The sequence below is a fragment of the Anomalospiza imberbis genome, chromosome 25, assembly GCF_031753505.1.
Source record: "Anomalospiza imberbis isolate Cuckoo-Finch-1a 21T00152 chromosome 25, ASM3175350v1, whole genome shotgun sequence".
NCBI lineage: Eukaryota > Metazoa > Chordata > Aves > Passeriformes > Viduidae > Anomalospiza > Anomalospiza imberbis.
The window spans coordinates 3,200,595-3,228,226 of NC_089705.1; the positions used below are offsets into that span (position 1 = coordinate 3,200,595).

Below are 27,632 nucleotides of genomic sequence, written 5' to 3' on the forward strand. Positions count from 1 at the left end.
CGGCGCGGGGAGCGGAGTCGCGGCGCCATGGAGACGGCGCTGCCGGTGCTGCCGCTGCTGCCGCTGCTGCCGCTGCTGCTGCTGCCAGTGCTGCCCCGCGCCGCCGCCGAGCAGGGTGAGCCGGGCGGGGACGCGGCGCCTCCCGGTGCTCCGGCGCCCCCCGGTTCTTCGCCGCTCCCGCGCCCCCGGCCGCGCTGTGTCCCCGGTGCTCCGTCACCGCCGTGTCCCCCGTGCCCGGCTGCCTCGGCGCGTGGTGTGGCCGCATCGGCCTCGACTTTGGTTGCCCGCGCAGGGTCGGGCTGCGCGTTGCGGTACCGGGAGCGGCCGGCTCGGCTCGGCGGTTCGGTCGCACCGTGGCTGGCCGGACGGGTTGTGGGGCGGATGTGCCGCAGCTCTCCGGGGTGCGGAGATCTGCCGGAGGAGCGGGAGAGGACGGACGGGTCCTCGTGGAGTGACCGGGTCAGCCCGGGGTGTCCCGGTCCCCGCGATCACCGGAGGCACGCGGCAGCGCGCTGCCAGTACCGTGACAGGGAGAGGCTTCGAGCCCTGCGGTCCAGCGGAGAATTGCGCTGCCACGGACGGACCCCACTGGTCCCGGAGGCGAGAAGAGTGTCTCGGAGCATCACGGAGCGCTCCGAGCGGAACGGTGGTCAGGGATGTGCCCGCCGGGGATGCGCCGCCGCACCCCTTGTTCCCGGTGCCTGAGCCCGAGGATCATCCTGCCGGTCGGGGGCTGTGGCTGTTTGCTGGTTGTGGAAGGATCGTGAAGCTGTGAACTGAGGGAAATAGCTCTTCCTGTCAAAGATTGAATTGGCTGTTTCGTGGGAAAAGGGTGTCGTTTGCCAGGGAAATCCCTCTTTCAAAGCAGCTGCTGGTACCTTTCAGGTCCAGCATCCGCACGCTGTGGGCATGGTACAGTGGCAGTGTTGTCTGTGGTGTCCGAGGAGTCGTCCCTGGGGTTGCACAGTCGTTAGGGCATGGATCAGGTTGTTCTGGGTGTGCAGTGGCACCTTCGTGGCGCTTGGTGCTCACACGGTGATGCCATGGCTGGTGGAGCCGGGGTGGGAGCTGCTCCCGTGAGACCTGGCACAGCACGGCACTAAGCTTCCCAATGCATGGACTTGGTGGGTTTTACCAGCATTTTTTCACCAGCATTTCCTGTGTCAGTGGTTTTCCTAACATGCTGTCTTCCCTGCAGTTGTCCTGCTGGACTCAAAGGAATCGCAGGCGGAGCTGGGCTGGACCTCACACCCATCGAACGGGGTAAGCACGGGGGTGGGACTGTCCCTCTGCACCACTGGAGAGGGTGAAAGGGTCTGTCAGCTTCTTGGTGCTCAGCAGCATTTGAAGTCCTGCCATATGAGAGCTTTGCTTACCTCAGAGCTGGGGTGGGGCTGGCAGCCACGGGACCTCCTCATTCAAGGTCGATGGGTAGCTTGGCATGATCAGTGCCAGGAGCCCCTGGGAGCAGAGCGAGGAGCGAGGTCCCTCCTCAAAAGGGATTTTTCACTACTAAAACAAGACAATAAGCACTGGCTGGTTACGGCTTTGTGTTGTGGTTCTCACACCAGCATGAGCACCGAGAGTCAGTCAAGCCCTTAGAATCCGAGGGCTGTGGCTGGGGAGGGCACTGGGAGCTGTGTCATGTAACATTTATTTCATCAGCCCCTGGCTTTGCTGCTGGTGTTGGTCTAAAGGCACTTTCAGTAAGCTTGGAGTTGTGCTCCTTGCAGCTTTGGGTTCATTTTCCCAAATGGAAACGAGCGTTCAGAGGGAAGAGCGATAGGTTCTGGAGTCATCTGTGTGGCACAGCTGTTTGTTTGCAGAGGAAAACTCTGTTCTGGGTCTGTTTTGAATGTCTTGCATAAGTTTACCCCCAGAAAGAAATGCTTTGGGAAATTGCCAGGTCGTCATTCAGGCTGTGAGGGTTGAATCATCATTTCACTGATCAGAATCTCTGCTGATAGCTTTGGGGAAACACTGTTTCACTTGCAGTGGGAGAATTTATCCTGTTGTAGCTAAAACTTCTCCTGGCAGAGAAGCTGCTGCTGTTCATGAAGGCGTTTGACATCCTCGTGTGATGGTGTGACTGCTGTCACATCTCCTTAGAGATGGATTTCTTGGAAATCTTGGATTTCTCTGGGTGGCCCAACCCCATCCAGGGTTACACTGTGTGGATGCACCTTCCTAGGGACAGAAAATCTGAGGAGTGTGTGGGAGACGAAGGCTCTGGCTCCTCAGCCGATGATGTGTCCAGAATCAGGCTTTGTTTTCCAAGATCTGCTGCCAGTGCTGCCTTTCTGGTTGGGTTTTCACATTTGCACCTCTGCGGAGAGCTCAGGTGTTAGGTGGTCCAGGAGCAGGGTTACTGCAGCTGGTGGGTTTGGTGGGCTGAGGACTTCCAGTGCATAGAGCCTGTGGTGGGGAGGCTTGTGGTAGTGACACTTACGCTGTTGGTGTGTCTCTGCTGGGGCAGCTCCCGAGCTTTGTGCTTTGTCCCCAGTGGGAAGAGATCAGTGGCGTGGATGAAACCTACAAGCCAATACGCACGTACCAGGTCTGCAACGTCATGGAGCCCAACCAGAACAACTGGCTGCAGACAGGCTGGATCGCCAGGCGTGACGGCCAGAGGATCTTCATTGAGCTGAAGTTCACCCTGCGGGACTGCAACAGCATCCCTGGTGTGACGAGCACTTGCAAGGAGACTTTCAACTTGTACTACGTGGAGTCTGACTCCGACCTGGGCCGGAGTGTCCGTGAGAGCAAGCACACCAAGATCGACACCATCGCTGCTGACGAGAGCTTCACGCAGGGAGACCTGGGCGAGCGCAAGATGAAGCTGAACACTGAGCTGAGGGAGATTGGGCACCTGAGCAAGAGAGGCTTCCACCTGGGCTTCCAGGACGTGGGCGCCTGTGTGGCGCTGGTCTCCGTGCGCGTCTATTACAAGAAGTGTCTCGCCACCGTGCAGAACTTGGCCACGTTCCCAGACACAGTGGCAGAGACGGCCTTTGTGACGCTGGTGGAAGTTAAGGGCACTTGTGTTGCCCATGCTGAAGTGGACGTGGATAACCCCCCTCGGATGCACTGCAGCGCGGAGGGCGAGTGGCTGGTCCCCATAGGGAAGTGCATGTGCAGCCCTGGCTTTGAGGAGAAGGACGAGGGATGCCGAGGTAAAAGTGGCCATTGGTGTCCTGGCAGGTTTTGCCTGTGTCAGTCCATGCTGCTGCCAGAATTCTCTGGTGCCTGAGCACAGTTTGGACAAGTGGAATTATCTTGTGTCAGCAATATGTTTCTTTGGGTGATGGCAGCTCCCCAGTGAACCACCAGAGGTTTGTTTGGAGGGTGGCAGTTGGAGGGCATGGGGCTGCTCTGCAGCATGGTGCTGGCTGGGCAGACGTGTCAGAGCTCTGGGTGCTGTCAGGAATTCCCACAGCTTTATCTGAAGTGTTAAAATTACTCTAGAACATTAATATCCCTATTGATACGCTTTGGACACGGTTTAATAATTTGGTGACTTTACTGCTCACAAGGTTATGTTTAAGGGCAGCTGCAAAATGGATGTACCCTCTGCATCCCACTAATGAACCTGGAGCTGTGACCACTTCCATCTCGCTTTCAAAGGCAGGTGAGAGCCAGGGATGCTGTCATGCTCTTCCTCAGAGTGTGAGAGAGTTGCTGGGCTAATGCCACCCCCAGGCACCTTCTTGCCAGCTGGGACCTGGGAGAGGGGGTGTGTTCTTTAGTAAAACACGTCTGAAAAGACCCTTTGCTACCCATGCCTGGTGTCCAGATGATACCTTGGATGTCTCCCTTTTCACCTCAAAAACAGATTGAAAGGAAAACAGCTAAGTAAGTCCCAGGCAGGTGGAGTTCCCCCACACTGGAGACAGGTGGTGGTGCAGTAGGAGAGTGAGCTTTCTGCCCTTCAGGAGCACCTCCAGGCTTTTCACTGTGCTGATGGTGCTGCCTTCCTCCAGGTGGTGGGATGCCCTTCCCAGTGCTCTGGGCAGTGGCTTCTCCTTAAGAAGACCTTATTAAAGCTATCAAATTGAGATCTCCGTGCTGTTGATTGCTTCAGTGGCTGCATGGCAGCTTGCCATGCTTTCCACATCTGTTTGGAGTGGGGATTTACATAGTGAGTCCCAGAAGGCTTTTGCTAATGTTTCAGGTTTCTCTGTGTTGAGTTTAAATAATTCATATTCTCTGAGGAAAAATATTTGAAGTAATTTAATGGACATAATTAAGTTTCTCTCCCCTCTCACAGAAAGCAGGTCATTAGTCATTCTCTGTGGAGCAGCGTCTGATGTCTGGTCAAATATCAGAAAATAGTTTTTAAGGGTTGAAAGTTTTAGGTTTGTTTGCAGCCCTACATTAGCATAGTGCTAAGTGAATAGCTTTAAAAGATTTCTGATGAAAGCTGCCAGGAGTGTGGAAATTCTTCAATGAGGACAAAAGCCCTTGAGCTGGAGGCAGGTGGGTGCTTTGGGAGTTTGGGGGTGTTAAACCAGCCAGGTGATGGCACAACACACCTGGCTCCACCACTGGGGTCCTGTGCTGGCGGCTTTGGAGGGCTCAGAGGGTGTGAATCTGCTGGCCCATGAAACTTCTTGGCCACAGTCTCTGTTGCAGCTCTTGTGGGCCTGAGAGGTCTGGGTGGTGGACTGGGGGTGGTGGGGGCTTTGCTGCTGCTGTTGCCTGTGGGGTGGCATGGGGGCCAGGGTGGTGCTTGAGGGTGGTGGTGGCGGCAGGACTGTGGTGGTGGCGACAATGCAGGATGCAGGAGAGGAACTGGTGAAGGTGTTTAACCTTGGTGGCAGAACTGGTGTCCCCATAACCGTGATTTAAATTCTGAAAACATCCAAGAGAAGGTTTGAGTCCTCACTCTGAAATTAGAAGAGATGACAAAAAGGCCAACAGGGCTTCTGACTCTGCTAATTCTGGTTGCAGGAAAGCTGAGCCTTTCCATGTCCATCCTCCTGTCCTGCACCACTGCTCCAGAGGCACCCCAGCACTCCTGACAAGTTTGCATGTTTCTGATGAATTGTTCTGGTGTTCGGTGGAGTGCAGCCATCTCTGGGGTGGGACTGCACAGCTTTAGTGTCTGTTTAACATCCACTCATGGAGAAGAGGAGAGTTTGTCACTGAAAATGCACTCAGACTGCTTGTCTTGTCTGATGTATCTCTGTAGCCAGATGCTGCTCTGTGCTTAGTCTGACCATAAAACCCATTCCCAGAAGATGCACGGCAGGCAATTGGGCAGTTCTGTGCTCTGGGGATGATCCCTTGCCCATCCCTGTTTTGTTTTCACTTGGCTTCTCAGCTTTGATGTCTTTTTGCCATTAATTTTGTCAGGTGTGAGCTGTAGCCCCTTTGTGCTGTTTGTTTTGTGGTGTGTAGCAATAGTTTTTGTGTAAATGAAGCCACAATGTAGGGGATCTGCCTGACATTTTCATTCAAAGTTGTCTCCTTCTGCTTCATTTTTTCTATCCAATCTCTAGTAATATCTGCAAGGAGAATTTCAGCAAAGCTCAAGGTTAATATTTACCAGCCAGATTTGCTGCAAATGAGACAACTTAAACTAGACATTGCATGAATATGATGGAGGCCAGTTACCAAAAATAGCTGCCAGGCACTCTTCTTTGACAGAAACGTAAATTTGTGCTCTGGCAGAGTTTCCTCCTCAATTCATTTTCCTCCACTTCTGACAGCACTGGCAGGAGCCAGCTCTGCCCTGCTGCGGTGTCCCATGCTCTGCTGCCCCTCACCAGCACCTGAAGCCCTGCGTGGTCTGGTCAGTGATGAATTAGTGTCCCTGTCCCTTGTCTACATGGGAATGACATCACTGGAAACAGTTTTAGAGCTGAAATGGTTTCTAGTGCTTTGTCAGGATTTTTAAATGACCTTTTAAAGAGATGAGTGTTGCTGCTTTTCTGGGGAGCAAAACCTCGCACAGGAGGTGGCTTCAGTGACAGCCTTGTCCACAGGTGCTGTTTGAAATGGGGAATAACAGAAATTCCCCCTCCTTGTCTGCATCACTGGATGGATTTGTGAGATCTTTGAATTCAACCTGCTATGGACAAAACACAAGGAAGATTTATTTGTATCTCTCTTAGGGAGAAAGCAGAGGTTTAGGGTGGGAGTGGGATGTGGGGTGAGTAAGATGCTCTTCTGTCCACTGGATATGTCCCACCACAGCATTGTGTCACTACAGTGTCCTTAGGTGGAAAAGAAATAGTTCAATTGAATGTTAGAGAAATTTAAAATAATAAATTACAATATTTTGTCATTTACTGCTGAGATACCTCCTGAAACCTGAGGTCTGCTTTTCTGTTTAAATACAAAAAAGATGGATCCAAATGTACAGCACTTGGAGCTTTTGATTTGTTTCATCTTTTATACATTAGCTTACAAACCTGTAAGTGCTCCTGGAGTGTACTTTATCTGCTGACTGATGCTGGAGGATTATGTATACGTTTATGTTTCCTCCTGGGGCTCTGCAAGTTGCACAAAGCACCAGGTTTTGCTTTCATCACAGATGCAGCCACAGGCATCCCACAGTCAGACCCTGTGCTTGCTGCTGTGTGGAATTGGAGGAAATTCCAGAGGAATTCTGGAGCTGGGCACACTGAGGGGGGGTTGTGAGGTGGGATCAGCCAGGTGTTGGATGCTGCTGCCCACCAGCCACACGTGGAACAGCCATGTAAAACGAGCTCTCTTTCCAGTCTCTGCAGTAATGCCCAGCCTTGGAAGTGTTCATCATTTGGGATTGCACGTTACATTGCTGTTCACAGTGTGCCTGAAATAATTATGGCTTTGGAAGTCGTGACAGATCCAGACACAAATCGCTCCATGACATTGAATTTCAGAGCAAGCTACTCTGACAATTACAAGCATCACAAGTTGCTTGCAGAATTCCTGCGAGGTTAAGGTCATGGATATCTGGCTGCTGGATGAACGTGTTGCATGGGCTGTTGAAATCCAGAGGGGACGTGTCTTGCCCACAGCTGAGGGGGTTTGTGTGAGCTAAAGCGCTCAGCAGGGTGCTGGAGAGGCCGGTCAGCCAGTCCTTCACCAGGAACTGTTTGGTGGATGCATTAGGGAGCTGAGAGAGACAACAGTGGATTGCACTTGGCTCAGCGGATGTGCCTGCTTCAGTGTGTCCTTGAGGAACATTCTGGCATAAATAGCAATGAGGTTCTGTCAGTCCTGGCTTGATTCATCAAATGCACTCTGTTAGATGTTTCAAGAGTGTCTTTCTTCTGGACTAAATCACTAAATTTAATTTCGGCTGTTAAGAGTTCGTTGTTGGGGATGCACAAGGATCTTGCCCTTGGACACAGGTTTTCATTTTAGTACTCCACAAATTATTTAACAAGGACAAAAATTACAGACTAGCATTTTCTAGAGGTGTCAGAATTGCTGGCAATGTGTTGGACCATAGGCTGCTGGTTGAAAACCTCCAAACTGTGTGGAAGGCAAGGTGCTTTTGGATTCTCTGGGGTGGTGCAGCCCAACGTTCCCACCCTGGCAGACGTGGAACCGAGGTGAGAAGAGCCTGACTCAGTGCTTGCATTGATTGCTCCTCGTGCTGACTTTGTCCCTCTCACACTGGCACAGTCCAGGGACTGGACACGACTGCTGTCCCTTCTCTCTGCCTGCAGTATTGATCACAGCTGGTGCAGTAAGACAAGGTGAGATCTCAAACTCAGCGTGGAGGGGGCAGGAGCCTCTCTGCTACCCAAGGACGTTTTTCAGCAAGGCTCTTTGGCCACCTCAGTGCACCACTGAAACTGTGTTCTGTCAGTGATTTACACAAGGTGCCCTGTCTGGTTTGGGCAGCATGTCCTGGTCCATGGGCACTGGCTGGCAGCATCTGTCCCTCCTTGGAGCTGCCCCCTCCTTCCCCCTGCGCTGGCCTGAGGCACTTTGAAAATGAATTGATGAAATGTTTGGAACATAATAAACAGTGCCTTGATAATGGGATTTAGATAGATGGAGTAGGGCTGTGCCAGCCTGGTCCAGTGAGGGGTCAGCAGGAGCAAGAGCTCCCGTGGGAGTTGCATTGTGAACAACTGGGATGGCAGAGGTGAGACTGCAGGTTTGAGTGCTGCTCGGGGAGGGCTGGATGCAAGCCTAAGAGCTGGAGGGGGCCCAGTGCTCCCAGTCTGCCCTTTGCTGGGAGGGATTGGGATTGTCAGGCTGCTGGGGTGCCTCAGCCTGTGGTGCTGTCCTGGTTTTTGCTGTGGCACCCCCAGTGCTGGCTGCCTGTTTCCCCAGCTGCAGCTTTCCTAAAGAGTATTTTTATGAATATCTGCTTCAAGAGAGAAAATTAACACACATTAAAGCAGACAAACTTTGTCAAATACAATTCCATGACCAAAACTGGAAAGGAATTGATTTTGGAAGACAACCGAGTTGTAGTGTTAATTATAAATGCCTGTATAGGCATTTTGAGTGAGGCTGCAGCTGTTATTAATTCATGCTGGCACACACAGTGCTGTTGCTGGTAGGGCTTCACTGGGAAGGGAAATGGAAAGCTGTCCTGTGCCACTGGAGTAGGAAACCATGCATTTTCTAGGTCTGCATCCTCAGATGTCCCTGCTTTCCCTGTGACACAGGCTGGGAATGAGAGGACATTGCTCTCTCTCAAAGACACCCTCTCCTGTCTGAGGAGCCGTGTCAGATGAGGTGGTAAGAGAAGCCTTTCCCAAGGGTTCTTCATGCTGGGTATTTGGCCAAAGTGCCTCACAAATCAGTGCAGCTCATTCTGCTGCTGGTCTGGCAGTGTGCAAAGTGTTACCTTGAGGGGGGAATGTGCTCTCGCTGTCAGTGACAGGGATCAGGCCCGCTTGAGGAGCTTCTGCGGTCAGCAGTGGTGGAGCTGGAGGGAGGCAGTTGATCCATCTGACCTATCTGACTGCTTCTCTTTGGCTCTGGGACAATGAATTATTGAATTTTATTATTTAATAATTTAGTTGTGGTAGCATCAGAGGACCAGGAACAGGATAGAAAGCAGTGCACAAAAAAAGAGAATTTCATTCTATAAATTGATGACCTGATCCCCCAAGAGCTGTCACATACCCACTGCAGAAATAAGCACTGTGAAATGACAGGGACACCTAAACCAGCTGGAGACCAAGAAAAACACTCGTAGGATGAGGTGGAAGAGGGTGGGAGTTTGTCTGAAAAAAGAAACAGAGACACACATATGATGCATCACATGTGCTGGGCGCTTTTGTTCTTCTCAAGGGCAAGTTTTGGACAGCCAAGGAAAAAAAAAATTAGCAAGTAAAGCCCATGGCTCCTCGTGGGACACACTCACATGGGGTTGTGGTGCCTGCTCCTGGGACATGCAAACTGGGGCATTTTGTGCCATTATTAATGACAGACACTTCTGTAAACTTACTTTTGCCTGTTAGAAAACAGGGTGGACTAGTCTGAAAGACACTTCTAATTGGAAATGTTCAGTTTCCTGCGATGAGATGTCAGATTTGTGTGACAGGCACATCCGAGGGATGTAGTCTGGGTTTACTGCTTGGATCCCATCATGTTTGTAAACAGGATTGATTTTCCTGTCGTGTCTGATGCAGTGGTATTTCTGCCCTGTGTGGTGGTCAGTGCTGCCTAACTAAAGGAAAAAGCACACTCAGTTTCCATTCTGTGAATATACTACTAGTTCTGATTTGGTTTCTCAGCTCTAAAGAGGGAACTGGAAGTTTTGGGAATAATTTTAACATTTGCTATTTTTTCCTGGTTTATCTAGCACCCTAAATAGGGAGTGACATTTACTGTGAAAGTCAGTCAGAGCTACAGAACCCAAATGGGTACACCAAGGGACATCTTCTTGGTGCCAGGATCATGGAGGTGGCTCAGGGAAAGCAGCTTAGAGGGTGGTGTCTGCTGGCCAGGGGCAGCAAAGGAGGTTCCAGGAATCAGGGAAATGCAGTCATCAGACATGTCCCAATTTGTCCTGTGCTGCTCTCCCTTAACACCCTCTCTCTCTTTCAGCTTGCCTTCCGGGGTTTTACAAGCTCTCCCTCCGTCTCCCTCTCTGTTCTCCATGCCCTGAGCACAGCTTCGCACATGAGGAAGCCTCCACGTTCTGTCTGTGCCAGGCGAATTACTCCAGGTCTCCTTCAGACCCACCATCTGCCTCCTGCACACGTAGGTCTCGCTGGAACGAGGCAGCAGCCCAGGCACTCACAGAGCCAGGCAGTGCCCAGGGCTGTCCCTGCCTGCTCTGTGTGTCACCTCGGGCTCTGCTGTGCTGGGGTGGTGCTGCAGTGGGGAGGGGATGGCTCCAAGATTGTAAAAGTCCTCGTTTCCCAGCCCGTGCAGCCAAAGAAGGAGTCTGAATGTGCAGGGTCGGCTTCTCAAGGTTGTTTATTTCTCCTAATCTATCACATTCTTTCTCTGCCCTGCTGAGCTCTGTCCAGCAGGTCGGCCATGGCATTCTGTCTGCCCTCAGGGCAGTGTTCACATTTTATACCAAAAACTCCGTGTGCCATGTTTACAATAACGTGCCAATATCTGTCATTTATGTTGGACACTGTGTCTGAACCTTAAACCAACAGAAAAGTGTCACCATCACAGCAAGACATGGAGGACAAGGAGAAGGAGAAGGTCAGGACACGCCCAAATCCCTCCATCTTGACCCCCTGAATCCTCGTCTAAAAAACCCAAAATTGTACTATCTCACCCTGTGTTAACTCAACTGCCACACTACTCAAACCCTTGTGGCTTGTAATTCCTCATCCAGAGCTGGCAGTTTTTTTCCACGGGCTAAAATGGAAGCCACAGGTATTTTTGACTTCGTGCCAGGGTCTCCGAGCCCCCTGCCAGGGTCTGGAGACAACCAGGGCAGCCAGAGGGATGTGCTGGGTTCCCACAGGGATGGAGGGGCTGTCCCCACAACCCAGAGCTCGCAGGCTGATGAGGCAGATGCGCAGTCAGGCTCGCAGACTCCCTGATAAACTGGGGCACAGTCATTTAGTCACTGTAGTTCACAGGTTTTAATTAAATGGCCTCTAGTTAATTGGACAGGACTCCAGCTGCTCTGGTGATGGATGCTGTCCAGCTGCCAGCTCAGGCAGGAGGAACCCTCTGTGTCTGCTGGGCATGGCTGGGCAGTGTCTGGCCGGGAGCAGGCTCCCGGGCCCGGTGCTGCTCAGGGAGGTGCTGGGTGTAGCCAGGTGCTCCTCGTGCACGCTGTGAGCTGTGGCTTGTGGTGCACACACATCCCTGCAGCTAGGATCCTCTGTCCCACCGGCTTGCATGCACCAGTGCCTCAGTGTCCCCTCGTGCCGCCCCTGGCTGTGGCTGTCCAGGATTGTGCCCTCGTGCTCTGCCCCCAGCGCCTGCCCTGCTGCTCCCAGAGAGGACCTTTAGGTTTGTGATGTGTTACTCTTCCAGCCAGGTCTTATGAGCTCTCAGAGAAACCCATCACACCCGAGATAGCTCAGCTACCCTGAACGGCATAAAATTAGCAGGATGGCTTCTGAGGTAGTGTTGGAAACAGAAAGAGATTTAATAAAAGGCAAAATAACAAAGCTCTTGCAGAGAAAAACCTGAGCTAGGGGCAAGAGGTTCTTGCTCCTGCTAAAACACCCTACAAAAGCAATTATTCCCTCTGTTCTTCTCCTTTTCTAGTGAATTACCTAGGTGGGACCTCTTGGCCTGTGTCCAATCGGACAGCCCCAGGTCTGAGGTGAAGTCCAAAAGGTCCTATGAGGTGTCTTTTATACCAAACTGGGAGAGAAACTTCTGGGCTTTTTGCCTTTTTACGCAGACAAAGAATCATTTAGTCGCTCCGTCAACAGGGAGCACATACCTACCTGTTTGTCCCAACACCTGTGCACGCACACTCTTTTGCTTCCAGGTCCACCCTCTGCCCCGAGGAACCTGGTGTACAGCCTGCGGCAGTCGTCCCTGGTGCTGGAGTGGAGTGCCCCGGCCGACGCGGGCGGCCGCAGCGACCTGACCTACAGCCTGTGGTGTGGCCGGTGCCCCGCGGTGCCCGCGGGCCGCTGCCAGCAGTGCGGCAGCAGCGTGGGCTTCGTGCCTCAGCAGACGGGGCTGGTGGAGCGCACGGTCACCCTGGTGAACCTGCTGCCTCACGTCAACTACACCATCCGCGTGCTGGCCCTCAACGGCGTCTCGGCCGTCAGCCCGCTGGCTGGCCAGCAGTACGCCGAGGTCAACGTGTCCACCGGCCGCGCAGGTACGTGGCACGCACGGGCACGGCCCGCTGCTTCGCCCCCCTGGTGCTGTGTGGCTCTGGCACGTCAGCTCTGGGGTGCAGGGGTGTGCTTGGTCACCTGTGGGGTGTAGGGGTGTGCTTTGTCAATTTTGGGGTGTGCTTTGTCAGCTCTGGGATGTGCTTTGTCAGCTCTGGGGTGTAGGGGTGTGCTTGGTCATCTCTGGGGTGTAGGGGTGTGCTTGGTCACCTGTGGGGTGTAGGGGTGTGCTTTGTCAGTTCTGGGGTGTGCTTTGTCAGCTCTGGGGTGTAGGGGTGTGCTTTGTCAGTTCTGGGGTGTAGGGGTGTGCTTGGTCACCTCTGGGGTGTGCTTGGTCACCTCTGGGGTGTAGGGGTGTGCTTTGTCAATTTTGGGGTGTGCTTTGTCAGCTCTGGGGTGTGCTTTGTCAGCTCTGGGGTGTCGGGGTGTGCTTTGTCAGCTCTGGGGTGTGCTTTCTCAGCTCTGGGGTGTGCTTTGTCAGCTCTGGGGTGCAGGGGTGTGCTTTGTCAGCTCTGGGGTGTCGGGGTGTGCTTTGTCAGCTCTGGGATGTGCTTTGTCAGCTCTGGGGTGTCGGGGTGTGCTTTGTCAGCTCTGGGATGTGCTTTGTCAGCTCTGGGGTGTCGGGGTGTGCTTTGTCAGCTCTGGGGTGTGCTTTGTCAGCTCTGGGGTGTAGGGGTGTGCTTTCTCAGCTCTGGGGTGTCGGGGTGTGCTTTGTCAGCTCTGGGGTATAGGGGTGTGCTTTGTCAGCTCTGGGGTGTCGGGGTGTGCTTTCTCAGCTCTGGGGTGTGCTTTCTCAGCTCTGGGGTGTGCTTTCTCAGCTCTGGGGTGTAGGGGTGTGCTTTCTCAGCTCTGGGGTGTGCTTTGTCAGCTCTGGGGTGTGCTTTCTCAGCTCTGGGGTGTCGGGGTGTGCTTTCTCAGCTCTGGGGTGTGCTTTCTCAGCTCTGGGGTGTAGGGGTGTGCTTTCTCAGCTCTGGGGTGTGCTTTGTCAGCTCTGGGGTGTGCTTTCTCAGCTCTGGGGTGTCGGGGTGTGCTTTGTCAGCTCTGGGGTGTAGGGGTGTGCTCTCTCAGCTCTGGGGTGTCGGGGTGTGCTCTGCCGTCGGGTTTTGGGTGGCTTTGCCCTCGGAGAGGGCACCGAGTCTGTGGGTGGTGTGGTCACTGTCCTCGGGCTGGGCCGTTGCTGCTCGGTTTGTTCTGGGGGCACAGATGGATTTGTCCTGGCTGCTTAGGTGTGGCAGAGGGGCAGATAAATACTGGCCCATGGCACTCTCAGAGGGTTCCAGTTGGTGCTGTTGGGAGGCAAGGAGTGAGTGTGCTGATACCTGAGCTGTGAAGGGAGAAGTCTGCTCTGTGATCTGGCTGCAGTTTGAGTTTACAAATCATAAAAAAAAACCAAAACACCTTTGGTGAAGCAAACAGATAACTCAAATGTTGGCTATCCTTCAGAAACAAAAAAAATTGATGCCCTGATTTCCTCTCTTTATCCTGCGCTGGTCTGTGACACAATTCTTACTGTAATTGTCGCCTTCCATTCCCAGTTTGGTATTTCTGTTCCCGCAGGTAAGGGGAAGTGAGTGCCCATGCCTGTGGACAGATCCCTGACTGGAGGGGTTGGCTGAGGAGTCCCTCCTCAGCTGTTGTGTGTGCCAAAGGACAGTCAGGTCCCTCCTCTGCTGTTGGCTATGCTGAAGGACAGTCGGCTCTGGCTTGTCGTGTCCTTGTCCCTTCCTCTGTGGTTACATTATTAATTTGCATGAAAACCCTTTCCCAAGCCACAGTTAATGGAGACAGATGATCCTCAGGTGCCTCTTGGCAGGAAGCGGCCCAACAATTTCATCTGAAGAGATTAAACTTTGATCTTGTTATAAATAATTTTCCCACCGCTTGATCAAATGGTTTTGTGCACGTTGTTGCTTTCTCTTCCCTCATACCATAATCCCTGTGGCTCCATTGGGGGATGCTGTGCTGCAGACTGCTCCTCAGCAGAGGTGTCATTCCTCATTAGGATCTTTGCTGTTCAAGGATGGATTTAGCTCTGGGAAGGTCTTCTGCCTCCTGAGCTCAGGCCAGGGGGACAGAGAAGAGGCTGGGGTGTGGTGAGCTTAGAGAGATGTGATAGCAAGGCATTCCTCCAGCCTGGTGCAGGCAGAGGCACTGGTGCTCTGGGGGCTCCACCTTGCCTGGGCCCCCAGGTCTGAGCTGGGCCAGGTGTGGGCAGTGCGTGCCCCGTTCTCTTAGGGAGCAAAGCAGCAAGTCAGTGATGCCAGCCCATGCCTTGGCTGCTAAGAACAGCTTTTCCCCAGGGGAAGAGGGAAATCTCAGCCCCTTACTCCATACCGTGTACTCCTGAGGGAACTGAAATGCACATGAAGAATGTGGATAATTAATCCTGTAATCTGTTCAAAATCAATGGCTCTTGTTGAGCTGTCAAGTCTCCAGACACAGATGGTGGCTCGGAGTTACCCAGGCAGCTGAGGCTCAGAAGTTTCTTGGAACACTGACAGTTTTTATTGCTGAGGGTGTCCCCTCCCGGGCAGTGCCAGGCCAGGGCTGCCCTGCCAGCAGGCACCAGTGCCCTGGTTCCTCTTGCCTTTGCACCGTTGGCAAGGGGGGACAGTGATGGCTAACCCATGCCTATCAGCAAAGAAGGGGAGAAGCTGGGGAGAAGGTTGTCTCCTGGGGGAGTGGCTGCAGAGCTGAGTTTGTCTGTAAGACCCCGCTGCGAGGAGGGGACCCTGTGTGGGCAGGACACGGAGCCACAGCTGGCAGGGACAGTGTGGGGAGCTGCTCCTCAGAGCACACGGCTTCTTGGAGTCCTGACTCTGCGGCCCCTTGTCACTAGAGCCCACCAGAGAAGTGCTGGATGGGGCCAGAGGTCAGGAGGAAGGAGACTCCAGGGCTGCCTGGGCAGTGGTGCCTTCCGTGGTGGCTGTCATGCCGTGGTCTCAGAAGGTGTTTGCAGCAGCAGGGGAGCTCTGTCTGCTGATAAGCAGGTTCAGAGGAAAAATTAAACAAGAAACAAGACCCTATTTAGCTGTCAGATCCTGCTCCTCTAATCCAGCTCTGAGTGCAGCTCTGTGCTGTCCTTCCCCTCCAGCAGTCACCAGAGGGAATTGTCCATCGTTCCCTGTAATTGCAGTGAAAAGAAGAGATGCAATTTAGGCTGCAGGTGGCAAAATTAATACTGTGTTTTTTCTAATCTGTCCCCAGCATGGGACTAAATAAAAGTGTTTGAGGAGTGAGGGGAACTGTTTGCCTGCAGGAGTGGAGCTGCATTAGCCATGTAAATGTGCACTCCAGGCCACTGTCATTTGTATTCCCGGCAGGAATACAAGGCTCCTGCCTTAAAGAGCTTTTAAATCTGCTGCTGATTAATAATGCAACCAGTGCCAGAATGCATCCTCCTTCCTGAGGCTGGAGAAGGAGTTTGAGCTGGATTTGGTCCTCCAAAGTAGATTTGCCTGGGTATGCCCAGGGCTGATTCAGTCACCATGGGGCGATGGGGCTCCAGGATGAGCCGGCTCTGGGGCCAATGTCACAGCTCCTGGGGTCTTTGCCCCGAAAGGGCTGCTTGCTGACTGGTGAGGTGACTTCTCTGCTTCGGAATGGAGATCTCTGAGGTATGTTCTGTGTTGGGATGTTAGTAACTGGTGAGGGAGGGGAGAGGTGGCTCTATCTGGCACGAGCAGGGGCGTTTGGTGTCCCTCGCTGAGTGCAGCTGTTGGAGTTGTTCTGGGCAGGGACACGGTGCCACATGTAGTTTTATGCCTGTTTTACTGCTATGCTGGTTAATCAACAGGAGAAAACCCACGTACAGAGGAATGGAGTTTAGAAAATCAGGCAGAGTGGTGAATAATTTAATGTTTGCTTTTTCGAATAGAGGCAATGATAGGAGAGCTTAAAATATTGATGGGAAACACTTTTTTTTCCCCACAGTGTGAAATGCTTTATAGCCTGTGTGATTTTCTTTAATGTTTTTTAAACATGTTTGAGACTGGCACCTGCTTTTCTGTCATGTACCATGGGCTCTGCTCTAAAGCACATCCCAGAGTGAGTAGGATTTTTCCTGATGACTTTGTTAACAGTCAGGACCACACATTCATATCTCTCCAGTCCATTTCCAGGATTCAGAGATACAGGAGAGCAGCTGTGTGATATTTTATTGATGGGGATCATACAACACAGTAAGGAGCACTTAGCTTATCTTACAGGAGCAGGACCCAAGGCAAGTGTTGGGGGATAATGTCTGACCCTGTCCCACACCCTGGGTGGGGTCACAGCAGAAGGAGTTGTGTGTGGGCCATGGGAGCTGCCCAGGAGCCCCTTTGAGTCCTCTCACAGGAAGCCAAAGTGACTTGGAATCAAGGAGCAAATCACCATGAATAAAACATCACGAGGGCTTTTTACTTCAGCAAAGATTAATGAGCTAAGTAATAAATACAAAATTTCACAGATACTTAAGTTTACTTTCTGGGGGCTTGTTCCTCTCCACAGGAGTCTTGGTGGGACAGAGACAGGTCCAGCAAATGTCCTGATTTGATGGGAAGTAGGACAAGCCGGAAACAGTCAAACAGTCAACGTCCCTGTGCAGCTTTTGCTGTGCCTGAGGGCTGTGAGCTGCTGCTTGCATAGGCTGGAGACCTGTTTGGAGCCAAACCTGGTTAAAATGGGAATACTGGCAAGTGCATCTTGCAGTGGATGAACTAAATGGATGCACACAAGTCGGGGAGGGAGTTTGTGCTGACCAGAAACACACAGGCAGCTCCTGAGGCACAGCCTGCTCTCAGAGCAGAGGTCATACTCCCAGCAGTTCAGCTGCATGGGGTAGATCTGGTGTGAGGTGGTTCAGGAGGCCTTGGAATGCCCCACCAGCCCTCCTGATCAAAGACTGTTTTGCCTTTCCCAGCCATCCTCAGCAGGGGTTCAGAGGCCAGGACATGAGCCCATCCTCAGCAGCACTAAGGGTGGAGGGTGCTGTTAGGATTTCTGCCAGTTTTCCTTCGGAGTGTTGCAGGCTGCCCATGGATTACAAAGCTGTTGTGTTTTAAAATCTTCTCCCATTGGGTCGTCACCAGCTCAGAGCCATTCCACTCCTGATTCAGAGAGAGGGGACTGGTGTCTGCAGGAGCCACACAGTCTGCAGCTGTTTAAGGGCAAGGTTTTACTGGAGCAGCCCCTCAGTCACTGCCTGTTTCCTCTCTGCATTTTCAGTGCCAACTCCCGTCACTGACATCCGCACAGATAAAGTGGAGCAGAAGAGTGTCTCCCTGTCGTGGCAGGAGCCAGGCTTCCTGACTGCCAATGGCACCGAGTACGAGGTCAAGTACTTTGAGAAGGTAGGCTCTGGGCACTGCCGTGGGCTTTGCTCGTGCCCTGCTGGCTCTGTGTCCTTCCCTTGCTCCCCTCAGGGGTGCCCATCCATCTGTGACTCCAGCTAGGCAGGATCTGAGACACCACAGTGGGCTCCTACCTCCTGGAGGAGATGGTCTCTGTATTCCCAGCCCGCTCCCTAGGAGAGTGTTGGACCTTGTGGTCTGCACTGGTTTAGGACTGAGAGCCACAAACCTGTGACTGTGGGTGGCCTTTCTACATGGGAGGGGACCCAGCAAATATTTTTATGACAGTTTCTTGATTTTAAAAATTGCTGCTGTTTGACAGGTGCAGTAGGTTGGGAATTTTAGGAGAAATACCAGTGGGCAGAGCAGGGACAAGGCTCTAAATCAAAATGAATGCAGTTTATGACACACTTCTGCAAATTACCTTATCTGCGTGTGCTCAGGCTCGTTATGGAGCTGACAGCGTGTCAGGCACACTGTGCAGGTGACATGTCAGCATCCTGTATTTAGAAACAAGCTACCGTGAAGCTGATTCATATTAATGTGATTTTCAGCATCTGATAGATTTGAGAGGAGGGATCTGTGGAGGAGGGCAAATGCTGGAGCCCGAGACGTTAATTCCTGTGCAAATGGGCTGCAGCAACATGATACTTGGGGTATGAAATGAGGAACCTTCCTCATGAGTAGAGAATTTAAATTCAGTTTAGCAGTTATTCGCTGAAATGAGGCTCTTGATGCTGACATGGATATCAACTTAGTTCCTAATCTTTGCTTTTAAAGCTTTTGTTTTTACTGTGAAAAGGGGAAAACGTATCAAAGGGAAACACATTTGGTAGTGATGTGAGCAGTGCAGCGAGTGGCTGCTGCTCGTGCCCATGCCAGACTGAGGGGCTGGGACACTGCCTGTGCCAATCTGTGGGGCTGGACACTGCCTGTGCTGGACAATGGTGCTGGGACACTGCCTGTGCTGAGCTGTGGGGCTGGGACACTGCCTGTGCCAATCTGTGGGGCTGGACACTGCCTGTGCTGGACAATGGGGCTGGACACTGCCTGTGCTGGACAATGGGGCAGGGACACTGCCTGTGCTGGACAATGGGGCTGGGACACTGCCTGTGCTGAGCTGTGGGGCTGGGACACTGCCTGTGCTGGACAATGGGGCTGGGACACTGCCTGTGCTGAGCTGTGGGGCTGGAACACTGCCTGTGCTGAGCTGTGGGGCTGGAACACTGCCTGTGCTGGACAATGGGGCTGGGACACTGCCTGTGCTGGAAAATGGGGCTGGGACACTGCCTGTGCTGGACAATGGGGCTGGACACTGCCTGTGTCAATCTGTGGGGCTGGACACTGCCTGTGCCAGACTGTGGGGCAGGGACACTGCCTGTGCTGGACAATGGGGCTGCACACTGCCTGTGCTGGACAATGGGGCAGGGACACTGCCTGTGCCAATCTGTGGGGCTGGGACACTGCCTGTGCTGGATAATGGGGCTGGGACACTGCCTGTGCTGAGCTGTGGGGCTGGGACACTGCCTGTGCTGGACAATGGGGCTGGACACTGCCTGTGCTGGACAATGGGGCAGGGACACTGCCTGTGCCAATCTGTGGGGCTGGGACACTGCCTGTGCTGGACAATGGGGCTGGGACACCGCCTGTGCTGAGCTGTGGGGCTGGGACACTGCCTGTGCTGAGCTGTGGGGCTGGGACACTGCCTGTGCTGGACAATGGGGCAGGGACACTGCCTGTGCTGAGCTGTGGGGCTGGGACACTGCCTGTGCTGAGCTGTGGGGCTGGGGTGCCCCTCGGGGCCCCACCTGCCATTTACCAGTCCACACAGATTTGCTGCCGTACTCGAGCAGCTGCAGCAGGGGAGCAGGGAAGGGCTGGCTGGTGCCCCAGCTGAGCCTGGCACAGGGGGAAGTTGCCATGAGGGGTGGCACAGCTGCTCCCCACCACCCCCTCTTCTGCCTTCGTGTCTTCATAGCACCATCCACCTCCATCTGCCATTTCCTGTGACCTTCCCATATAATTTCTGTTGATCAGACATCCAGTGAATGTACTGTTTCTTTTGGAGGCTGGCTCTTTGGACAGGCTGTCCTGACGGGCCCAGGGCTGAGGATACGACTGTGCCATGCTGGCTCTGTGGCGCAGCTGTCAGTCCAGCTCCATCTGAAGTATCTCATCATTTCCCAGGATCAGAGAGATCAAAGTTACTCAACTGTGAAAACCACATCCACGGCCGTGACGGTCAATAACCTGAAGCCTGGTACTCTCTACATTTTCCAAATCCGAGCATCTTCCTCTCCAGACTACGGGAGCCACAACGCTGGCATTGAAGTGGAGACATTGGCAGAGTGTAAGTGCAGCAGGGTCCGTGTCCCTGCCAGGGCTCTGAGCTGAGCCCTGGGGATGCTGTGCTCGCAGCTCCTGCCCCTGCTGCTCCTGGTTTCATGGAGCAGCACCTGTTCCTCTGGTTCTGCTTCTCCAGGTCTAAGGGCCACTGCTGTCCAGGAATTTGCTTGTCCTTGCATTTTCCCATCAGATTTTGATGAGGTTGGTCCTGCTGCCCTGCCTCTCCTGGGGGAGCCTGTCCTGTCTCTTCTCAGTGAAGAGTCAATGAGGGCAGTTGCTCTCTGGCTCCTTTCTCATGAGGAGGCTGGGACAGTCTCTACTCTTTGGCTGGAATTGCCCAAAAACAGGCTTAGCTCATGACTGCTCCCTGCCTCCTGCTGCTGTCCTGGCTCAGCGGGTACTTGGCTTACCTACTCCTTGGCTGGCTCAGGACAGCCAGCAACAGTGTTATCTGCTGAGACTTCTCCTTTTAAATTCCCATCCATAACTGTGGTCCAAAAGCATCTTATTTCACTAAAAGAGGGCTGGAGGGATGTTGGGCTTCGGCACAATCCCCCACGCTGGCTGGAAGAGCAAGGTTGAGCTGGCTGGCTCAGAACAGATCCCACAGATTGTGTTTAACAGGGCTTTAAATTGCCTTCATTTGCCACACAGAAGACATTTCAGAATTAATTGAAGCCAATAAAAATTTTATAGAGAATGTAGCTATCTAATACCCCTGTTTGCAAAAACAGGAGGAAAAGGGATTAATGTGATGAAAGAAAACTATTTGTAAGGCCATAAATTTTGATACGTTCCTCTGATAAACAGGATTCTTCGTCAGCTCTGATTAGCAAAACCAGGAGCAGTGCTGGGTTGCTCTGTCTGTGCTGCCTGCAGCACTGCCCAGCATGTTGGACTGATCCCACCAGCCTGGGCTCTTAAAGCTGAACCAGAGCATGAATTGTTGTGAGGATGGTGAAAAGCAGCCAAACTCCCACAGCTCTTCTGGAGGCCACAGGCTGGCCATGGGAGCAGTCACCAAGGCAGCTCCTCTCCTCAAACCTGCCCCAGAGCACGTTGATGAGTGGCTGTGCTTCCCTCCTGCAGTGACAGTGGCCTCCAGTGAGCAGAAGCCCGTCCTCATCATCGCGGTGGTGGCCACCGTGGGGCTGACGGTGCTGGTGTCCGTGCTGGTCAGCGTGATGGTCTGGAGGAGGTGAGCAGGGCCAAGCGTGGTCCAGGGGGGCTTGACCTGGGGTAAGGGGCTACTGCCCAGGTGCTGGTGTGCATCTTCATTCTCTTTGCAGGCAGTGTGGGTACAGCAAAGCCAGCCAGGATGGGGACGAGGAGCTGTACTTCCACTGTAAGTGGCGCCCAGCTGTCACGGCCGGTGTAACTGTGGGAATCCCTGTATTTGTCATTGTTAATAACCCACCAAAGCAGCCCTGAGCCCTCACTTTTGAAGTGCTGTCATGCTGTGTTATCCCAGAGCAGGGGCCAGCACAGCAAGGCTCTCTGAGGACCGTGGGCTTGACAGCTCCATGTGCCAATGTCTGTCCTTGCTGCGTGTGGGTCACGGCGTGCCAGAGGAAAGGGGGATCCTTGCAGCTTCCATGGGGTGTATAAATTATTGTCAGCTTCTCATGAACACGAGCAAACAGCCTTGTTTTCTGGGGCTACTCTGGATTATTGAGCAGGAATAATTTTACAGAAAACAGTTGTCAGAGGGAATTCAGAGGTCAGGACTGATGAGTTTATTTGATTCCTGGCACAAGCCTATGGAGTGCACACATGCTTTTCTGTTCCCCAAAACACCTCGGAAGTAGAAGAGCCTGCCTTGGCCGTTCACTTGGCTTTGGAGGGTGAGAGCTTCACTGGAGGAAAGGGGCTGCTCTCCTTTACCCAGGGGTTGTGGCAGTGGAGCAGAGCAGTTGGATTCACTCAATCCTAAAAATTGGCTTAGAAACCTTAGAAATTAGTCTTTTGCTTAGCTTATACAAAGGTGGCATGTTGGTTCTGCCCACAGACCAGGAGATGGATGAGCTGGGATAGTGTTTCCCAGGATGGGTGGATGGAAGTTCTGCTGAGCCCCTCTCACGTGCCCTTTCTGTCTTTCTTGCAGTTAAAATACCAACCAGGAGGACATACATTGACCCCAGCACCTGCGAAGACCCCATGCAGGCTGTGCACCTCTTTGCCAAGGAACTGGACAATGCCAGCATCAAAATTGAGAGGATTATCAGGACAGGCAAGTTCCACGGGGTGGTGGCCGTGCCGTGGGCTGTGCTGGTTGCTCCCCTTTCACTGGGCCATGGCAGTGCCATGACATTGCTGCAGTCCTGGGGGTACCCACCTACAGCAGAGGATGGGAGTGGGGCGGCTGAGGATTTTATCCAGAAGCTTTGTTCCACATTCCTGGTGTTTTCCTGAGGCACTGAGCACAGCCAAGCAAACACCACGCAGACCAGAAAGCATCAGCAATTATCTGCATCTGGGCAGTTTGACAGCAGCATGAAAACTATTTACAAATACGTGAACCTAATGATTTATCGATTTTCATCAACTTCACTGCCTAAAACTTAAAAGCAAATTAAAATCCCCTGACGGGACCCTAGAGCCTTAATGGCTACTGTGTGCCAGAATGTGGGAAACGTGATCATTCTTTGTCATTTGTTTTCCTAAAGATAAATTCAGCTGTAGCAGCAGCAGAGGTGGAGGAAGGGAGGAGGAAGGGCTTTGCCTGCAGCTGAAGGACAGTGTTGAAGGGGAGAGGACACTGAAGAGGGGATGAGGTTGATTCTGAACTGCAGTGTGGAGCAGCTCAGAGGAGCCCCACGTACCTTTCAAGAGCAAACTGGTGTTTGAAAAATCAAGAAAGAAATTAGTAAGGAAGACATTTAAATCTAAGGAATTTGGGAGTGTGTTTGTCTCACTGCTGACCCAACAATAACCTGATTTCCAAATCAATATAGCTGCTCATAGCTACAGGCTTTTTGCTGTAAAGCCAATATTGTTTTTTTTATGTTGGGAATTCTACAGCTCCTCTTGTGGAGCGCATGGCTGTGCAGGGGGATGTTCTTCCTCAAGGATTGCAGGAACCCTCCCTCACAGCCCTGCTGTGTCCAGCTCTGTAGGAAGCAGACCAGGAGGCAGAACCATCCAGGCCCAGAGCATGACCTTGGTGACAGGGGTCACTCCTCCTCTCGTGGTCTAAAACACAATACGAGCTGAAGCAGAGCACGGAGAGAACAGCTGAGAGGCTCTGCAGAAGGCTGAGGGTCAGCAGAGGAGTGGCACGGTGCTCAGGATGGCCTGGTGTGAGCGGCTGCACCTGGCTCTCGGCGGCCACGGGATGGAGGCTGGCTCGCCGGCTCGCTGTCCCGCTGGTGGCCACGGGGCAAACACGAGTGGCCGCTCCCGAGTCTCTGCCGAGACTGGTATGGATGGCGGCGATTGCTGCGGTGTGGGTAGCGCAGCAGAGGCACAGAACACGAGGAAACCGAGGCAGAGGAATAAGGGAAGGACACTTGTCCGAGTGTCCAAGGATTTAATGTCGAAGTCGGGGCAGAGCAAGTGACAAATCTGAACCTGAACAGATTCCTGTTATAGGATAAAGGGAACATGGGGAGGACACAACCTTTGATGAATAGGAGGGCATTAGGGGAGGGTGCAGGGTAAGGGCTCCCCAGTAGAAGCCAACACGGGGAGGGAGCAAACCTTACAACCCAATTCTGCTTCGAGGAAGGGATGAAAGACAGGGAACACTCCAGAAGCAAAGGAGTGTGCTATCTTTGACAGACAGGGGTGAGACAAGGGAACAAGGGAGGTATACAGGTGGATTGATGTATGGATTGACATACATTTTGGCAGGGAAAACTGTGGCAAACAACTCAGAACTGAACCATTAGGGAAGCCAAATGGGGTACGTAGACCAAACCATTACAAACTTATAACAAGGAATATCAACACATACTACAGGGGAACAAACTGTAAAATAAGAGACTGCCACAAGTGGCAACAGTCCTGCCACGGATCTCTTTAACCCATTTCTCTGCTGCGCAGGAGAGTTCGGGGAGATGTGCCGGGGCTGCCTGAAGCTGCCCAGCAAGCGCGAGCTGCCCGTGGCCATCCAGACGCTGCGGGCAGGCTGCTCCGAGAAGCAGCAGCGCTCCTTCCTGGCCGAGGCCTGCACCATGGGCCAGTTTGACCACTCCAACGTCATCCGCCTGGAGGGGGTCATCACCAGAGGTACGTGGGTCCCACGAGGCTCCTATGCAGGAATGGGCTTAAACTGCTGCATTGGGGAGGTAACCTGGTGTGGCAGGCACATTCTTCTCTCTCTCAGGATATTTTTCAAAGAGGTGCACAGAGAGGAAGAAAGAGAAAACATTTTCTATTTCTGCTCCTTGTTTTTCTCATGTGGAATGTGTTTGGAGAATTGTTTACCTGGGGTGATTGCTTGAGTGGATTTTGGTGAGGATTGTTTGAGCCTGGTGGCCAATCCAATCCACCTGTGTCTGGACTCTCAGAGAGGAGTTAGATATGGTAGTTAGAAAAAGTAGGTATGTAGTTTTAGTATCTCCTTTAAATAGTATATTAATGTATTATAGTATAGTTATAATAAAGAAATCATTCAGCCTTCTGAACTGGAGTCAGACATCAGCATTTCTTCCCACTGGGTTCACCTGCATTTACAATAACCTGGTGCTAGAGGTGCAGTTGGCTACCTGGAGAGCAGCTGTTCCCACGTGGGTTTGCAGTCTGGTGATTAATAAAAAGCTTCCAGCTAGATTAATAAATGCAGGTAGTGGGACTGGCTTAGCAGCCAAGCACGTGTGCTCTTAACAAAAGTCAACTGAAGTGAGATTCTGTCAGTAAAACAGATGAGACTGACTGCTGCAGCTCTCTCCCATGAGCGTGTGTGCAGAACCAGGCTATGGGTGTGATAAATGGATATTCATCTAAATCCAAAGAAAACAGAGCATGTGAGCTGATTCTAACTAGGCTTTTTATTAGAAAAGGAAGTATTCTGGCTGAGCTGGTTGCTTTTGCTTTCACTGGGCTGTGCTGTCCTTTGTGATGTGCTTCAGAGTCCTGATGAAAGGAGCTTCTGATCCTGGAATCCATTCCTAGCTGGGAATGACAGGGAAGCCTTGAGCCTAGTGCTCATTATAACCTGGCTGAGATAACGTCCTTATCTCCCCCAAAAGCCAGGCGGTGCAGGGGTTGGCACGTGGATTTGTAACCCCTGCAGAGTCTGAGTGATGGCAGCACTGACCCCGTGCTGCTTGTCTGTCTGCAGGGAGCACCATGATGATAGTGATGGAGTACATGGGGAACGGCCTGCTGGACTCCTTTCTCAGAGTGAGTACTGGGGTGTCTGCCCAGCTTGCACTCTCCTGGCCATGTTCCCATGGCTGCCCTTTGGCTTCTCCTCCTCTGCTTTCACAGAAACACGAGGGGCAGTTCACAGGCACGCAGCTCATCTGCATGCTGCAGGGCATCGCCTCTGGCATGGCGTACTTGGCAGAGATGGGCTACGTGCACAAAAGCCTTGCTGCCCACAAGGTCCTCGTGAGCAGCAGCCTGGCATGCAAGATCACGGGGTTCAGACGGCCACAGGAAGACAAGATGGAAACCATCTTCTCCACCATGGTGAGCTTCATTTCCACATTCTGTTGTCAACACTTTTCCTAGGCTCCCATTTCCTACTTTCAAGTATGAACAGGGACTGTGCACCTTGGACTTCTTTCTCCAATGTGTTTGGTCAGGGACTGGCATAGCAGGGCCTGGCACCACGCCTGCTCCAGCCACAACCCTGCTGCACAAATCAGGGCAGAGGGACTTGTGTTTGTACAGCTGTGAGGTGGTTTCCCTTCAATATTAGTGTACAAAATGCCATCAGCTCTTCCTGAGGACATTCTCCTCTCCCATTAATATTTCAGGACTCACATTGTAGCATACAGTTGCAGTGACATTTTAAACAAATTGAGGAAAAAGTTTTCTCATAGTACTAAATGTGCTCATGGCACACGGGTTTGCTCGGTGTCCGCCCTGTGATGCCAGGAGGGCACGATGAATGGTGAATGGCTACCCAGGAATTGCCAGCATTGGCCACATCCTTCTGGACAAGTAAATCATTCCTGCCCTTCTGCCTGTGCAGCGTGGGAAGAGCCTGGTGCTGTGGTCAGCCCCTGAGGCCGTCCAGTATCACCACTTCAGTCCTGCCAGCGACGTGTGGAGCTTCGGGATCGTCATGTGGGAAGTCATGTCCTACGGCGAGAGACCCTACTGGGACATGTCCCACCAGGATGTGAGTGCCCTGCAGCTGCACGGTGGATGATGGTGCAGCCATTGCTGAAGGAGTGGCTGTGCCACGCCTCTCTCTGCCGGCTGTGAGGAGGGAGGCTTGCCCCAGGGGTTTGCCCCAGGGTTTGCCTCTGGTTTGCATCCAGCACCTGACCCCAGCCCCTCATGTCCTGCAGGTGATGAAGGCTGTGGAGGATGGGTTCCGCCTGCCCGCCCCGGCCAACTGCCAGCCACCCCTCCACCAGCTGATGCTCAACTGCTGGCAGAAGGACCGCAGCCAGCGGCCCAAGTTCTCGCAGATCCACAGCGCCTTGAGCAAGTTGGTGCAGAGCCTGGAGCCCCCCGAGTGCCCCAGCTCCACGTGCCCCAGGTGAGCACCCTCTTGCCACACCTGCCTGTCCCCCCTCTGCCCTGCTGTGCCCCACTCCCTCTTCACCACCTCTCTGTTGGCAGGTCCCATGGCACGTCCATCCCCCTCTCCAAGAGAACCTTCTCAGCCTTCCCATCGTTCAGCTCCGTGGCTGAGTGGCTGGAAGCTATAGAAATGGGCAGATACAAGGACAACTTCACTGCTGCGGGCTACTGCTGCCTGGAGTCGGTGGCCAGGATGACAGCCCAGTAAGTGACCCATTCTCCTGGGTGTAACCTTGTGTTGTGGGTGCAGTGAGAGCAATGTTTCCTGCCCCTGCCAGAGAGCAGAGCCACATCCATTGTGATTTACTGCTAACCTGTGGTGCTGCAGCACAGGGTGGTGGGCTCAGAGCTGTCCCGTGCCTGGCGTGCTGCAGGCTCCTGCTAGCCCAGGATGCCTGGTCAGTGTCAGTTCTGCTTTGGCTGGGACAAAAGGTTGGGGATTTCTCACTTGTGCACCTCTGGGACTGGAAGCAGTTGGTGTCACGCGGTGGTCAGGGCCGGTGCGTCCCGGCTGACGTGGGGCTCATTTTGCAGGGACATCCTCAGCCTGGGGATCACGCTGGCAGAGCACCAGAAGACCATCCTGAGCGGGATCCAGAGCCTCCGGGCCCAGGTCATCCAGATGCACGGCCGGGGCGTGCAGGTGTGACGCCGTGTCCCGCAGAGGTGCGGAGCACCGCCCGTGCTGCCCGGGAGGAGTGGCCTGCTGGCCCCAAGCAGGGGTCTCTCTGGAACCTGGGGTCTCAGGTGGGCTGTGGAAACCGCTGCGTGCTGCCAAACACGTGGCAAGAGAGCAGGGCTTCTGTCCCCTGTGCCGGGGCAGCCCAGGATTCCTGGGATGGTGCGGCGTGCCTGGGTGGACGTGGCTCTCCCCAGCACTGTTTTGTAAGATGAGTCAAACTGTGTTGATGCCATTTCATGTGGTAGTTGAGTTCACAGGGTGGGATGGACCTTTTTGCACTGTTTTGATCCAGAACCAACACTTCTGTATCTAGTATCCTGCTGGTGA

At 53.1% G+C, this 27,632-nt stretch overlaps 1 protein-coding gene across 1 annotated transcript; it reads left to right on the top strand.

Moving 5' to 3' along the window:
* Nucleotides 1-27,281, top strand: EPHA10 (EPH receptor A10). The gene is made up of 17 exons (XM_068172394.1): nucleotides 1-115; nucleotides 1,199-1,263; nucleotides 2,504-3,173; nucleotides 10,012-10,167; nucleotides 11,882-12,223; nucleotides 17,448-17,572; nucleotides 19,760-19,922; nucleotides 21,008-21,116; nucleotides 21,208-21,263; nucleotides 22,023-22,148; nucleotides 23,963-24,148; nucleotides 25,203-25,264; nucleotides 25,352-25,555; nucleotides 26,064-26,213; nucleotides 26,386-26,579; nucleotides 26,663-26,827; nucleotides 27,158-27,281. Exons 1-17 carry the CDS (start codon nucleotides 28-30, stop codon nucleotides 27,270-27,272), a joined length of 2,976 nt encoding a protein of 991 aa, XP_068028495.1. The 5' UTR covers nucleotides 1-27; the 3' UTR covers nucleotides 27,273-27,281.
* Nucleotides 27,282-27,632: the final 351 nt, after the last annotated feature.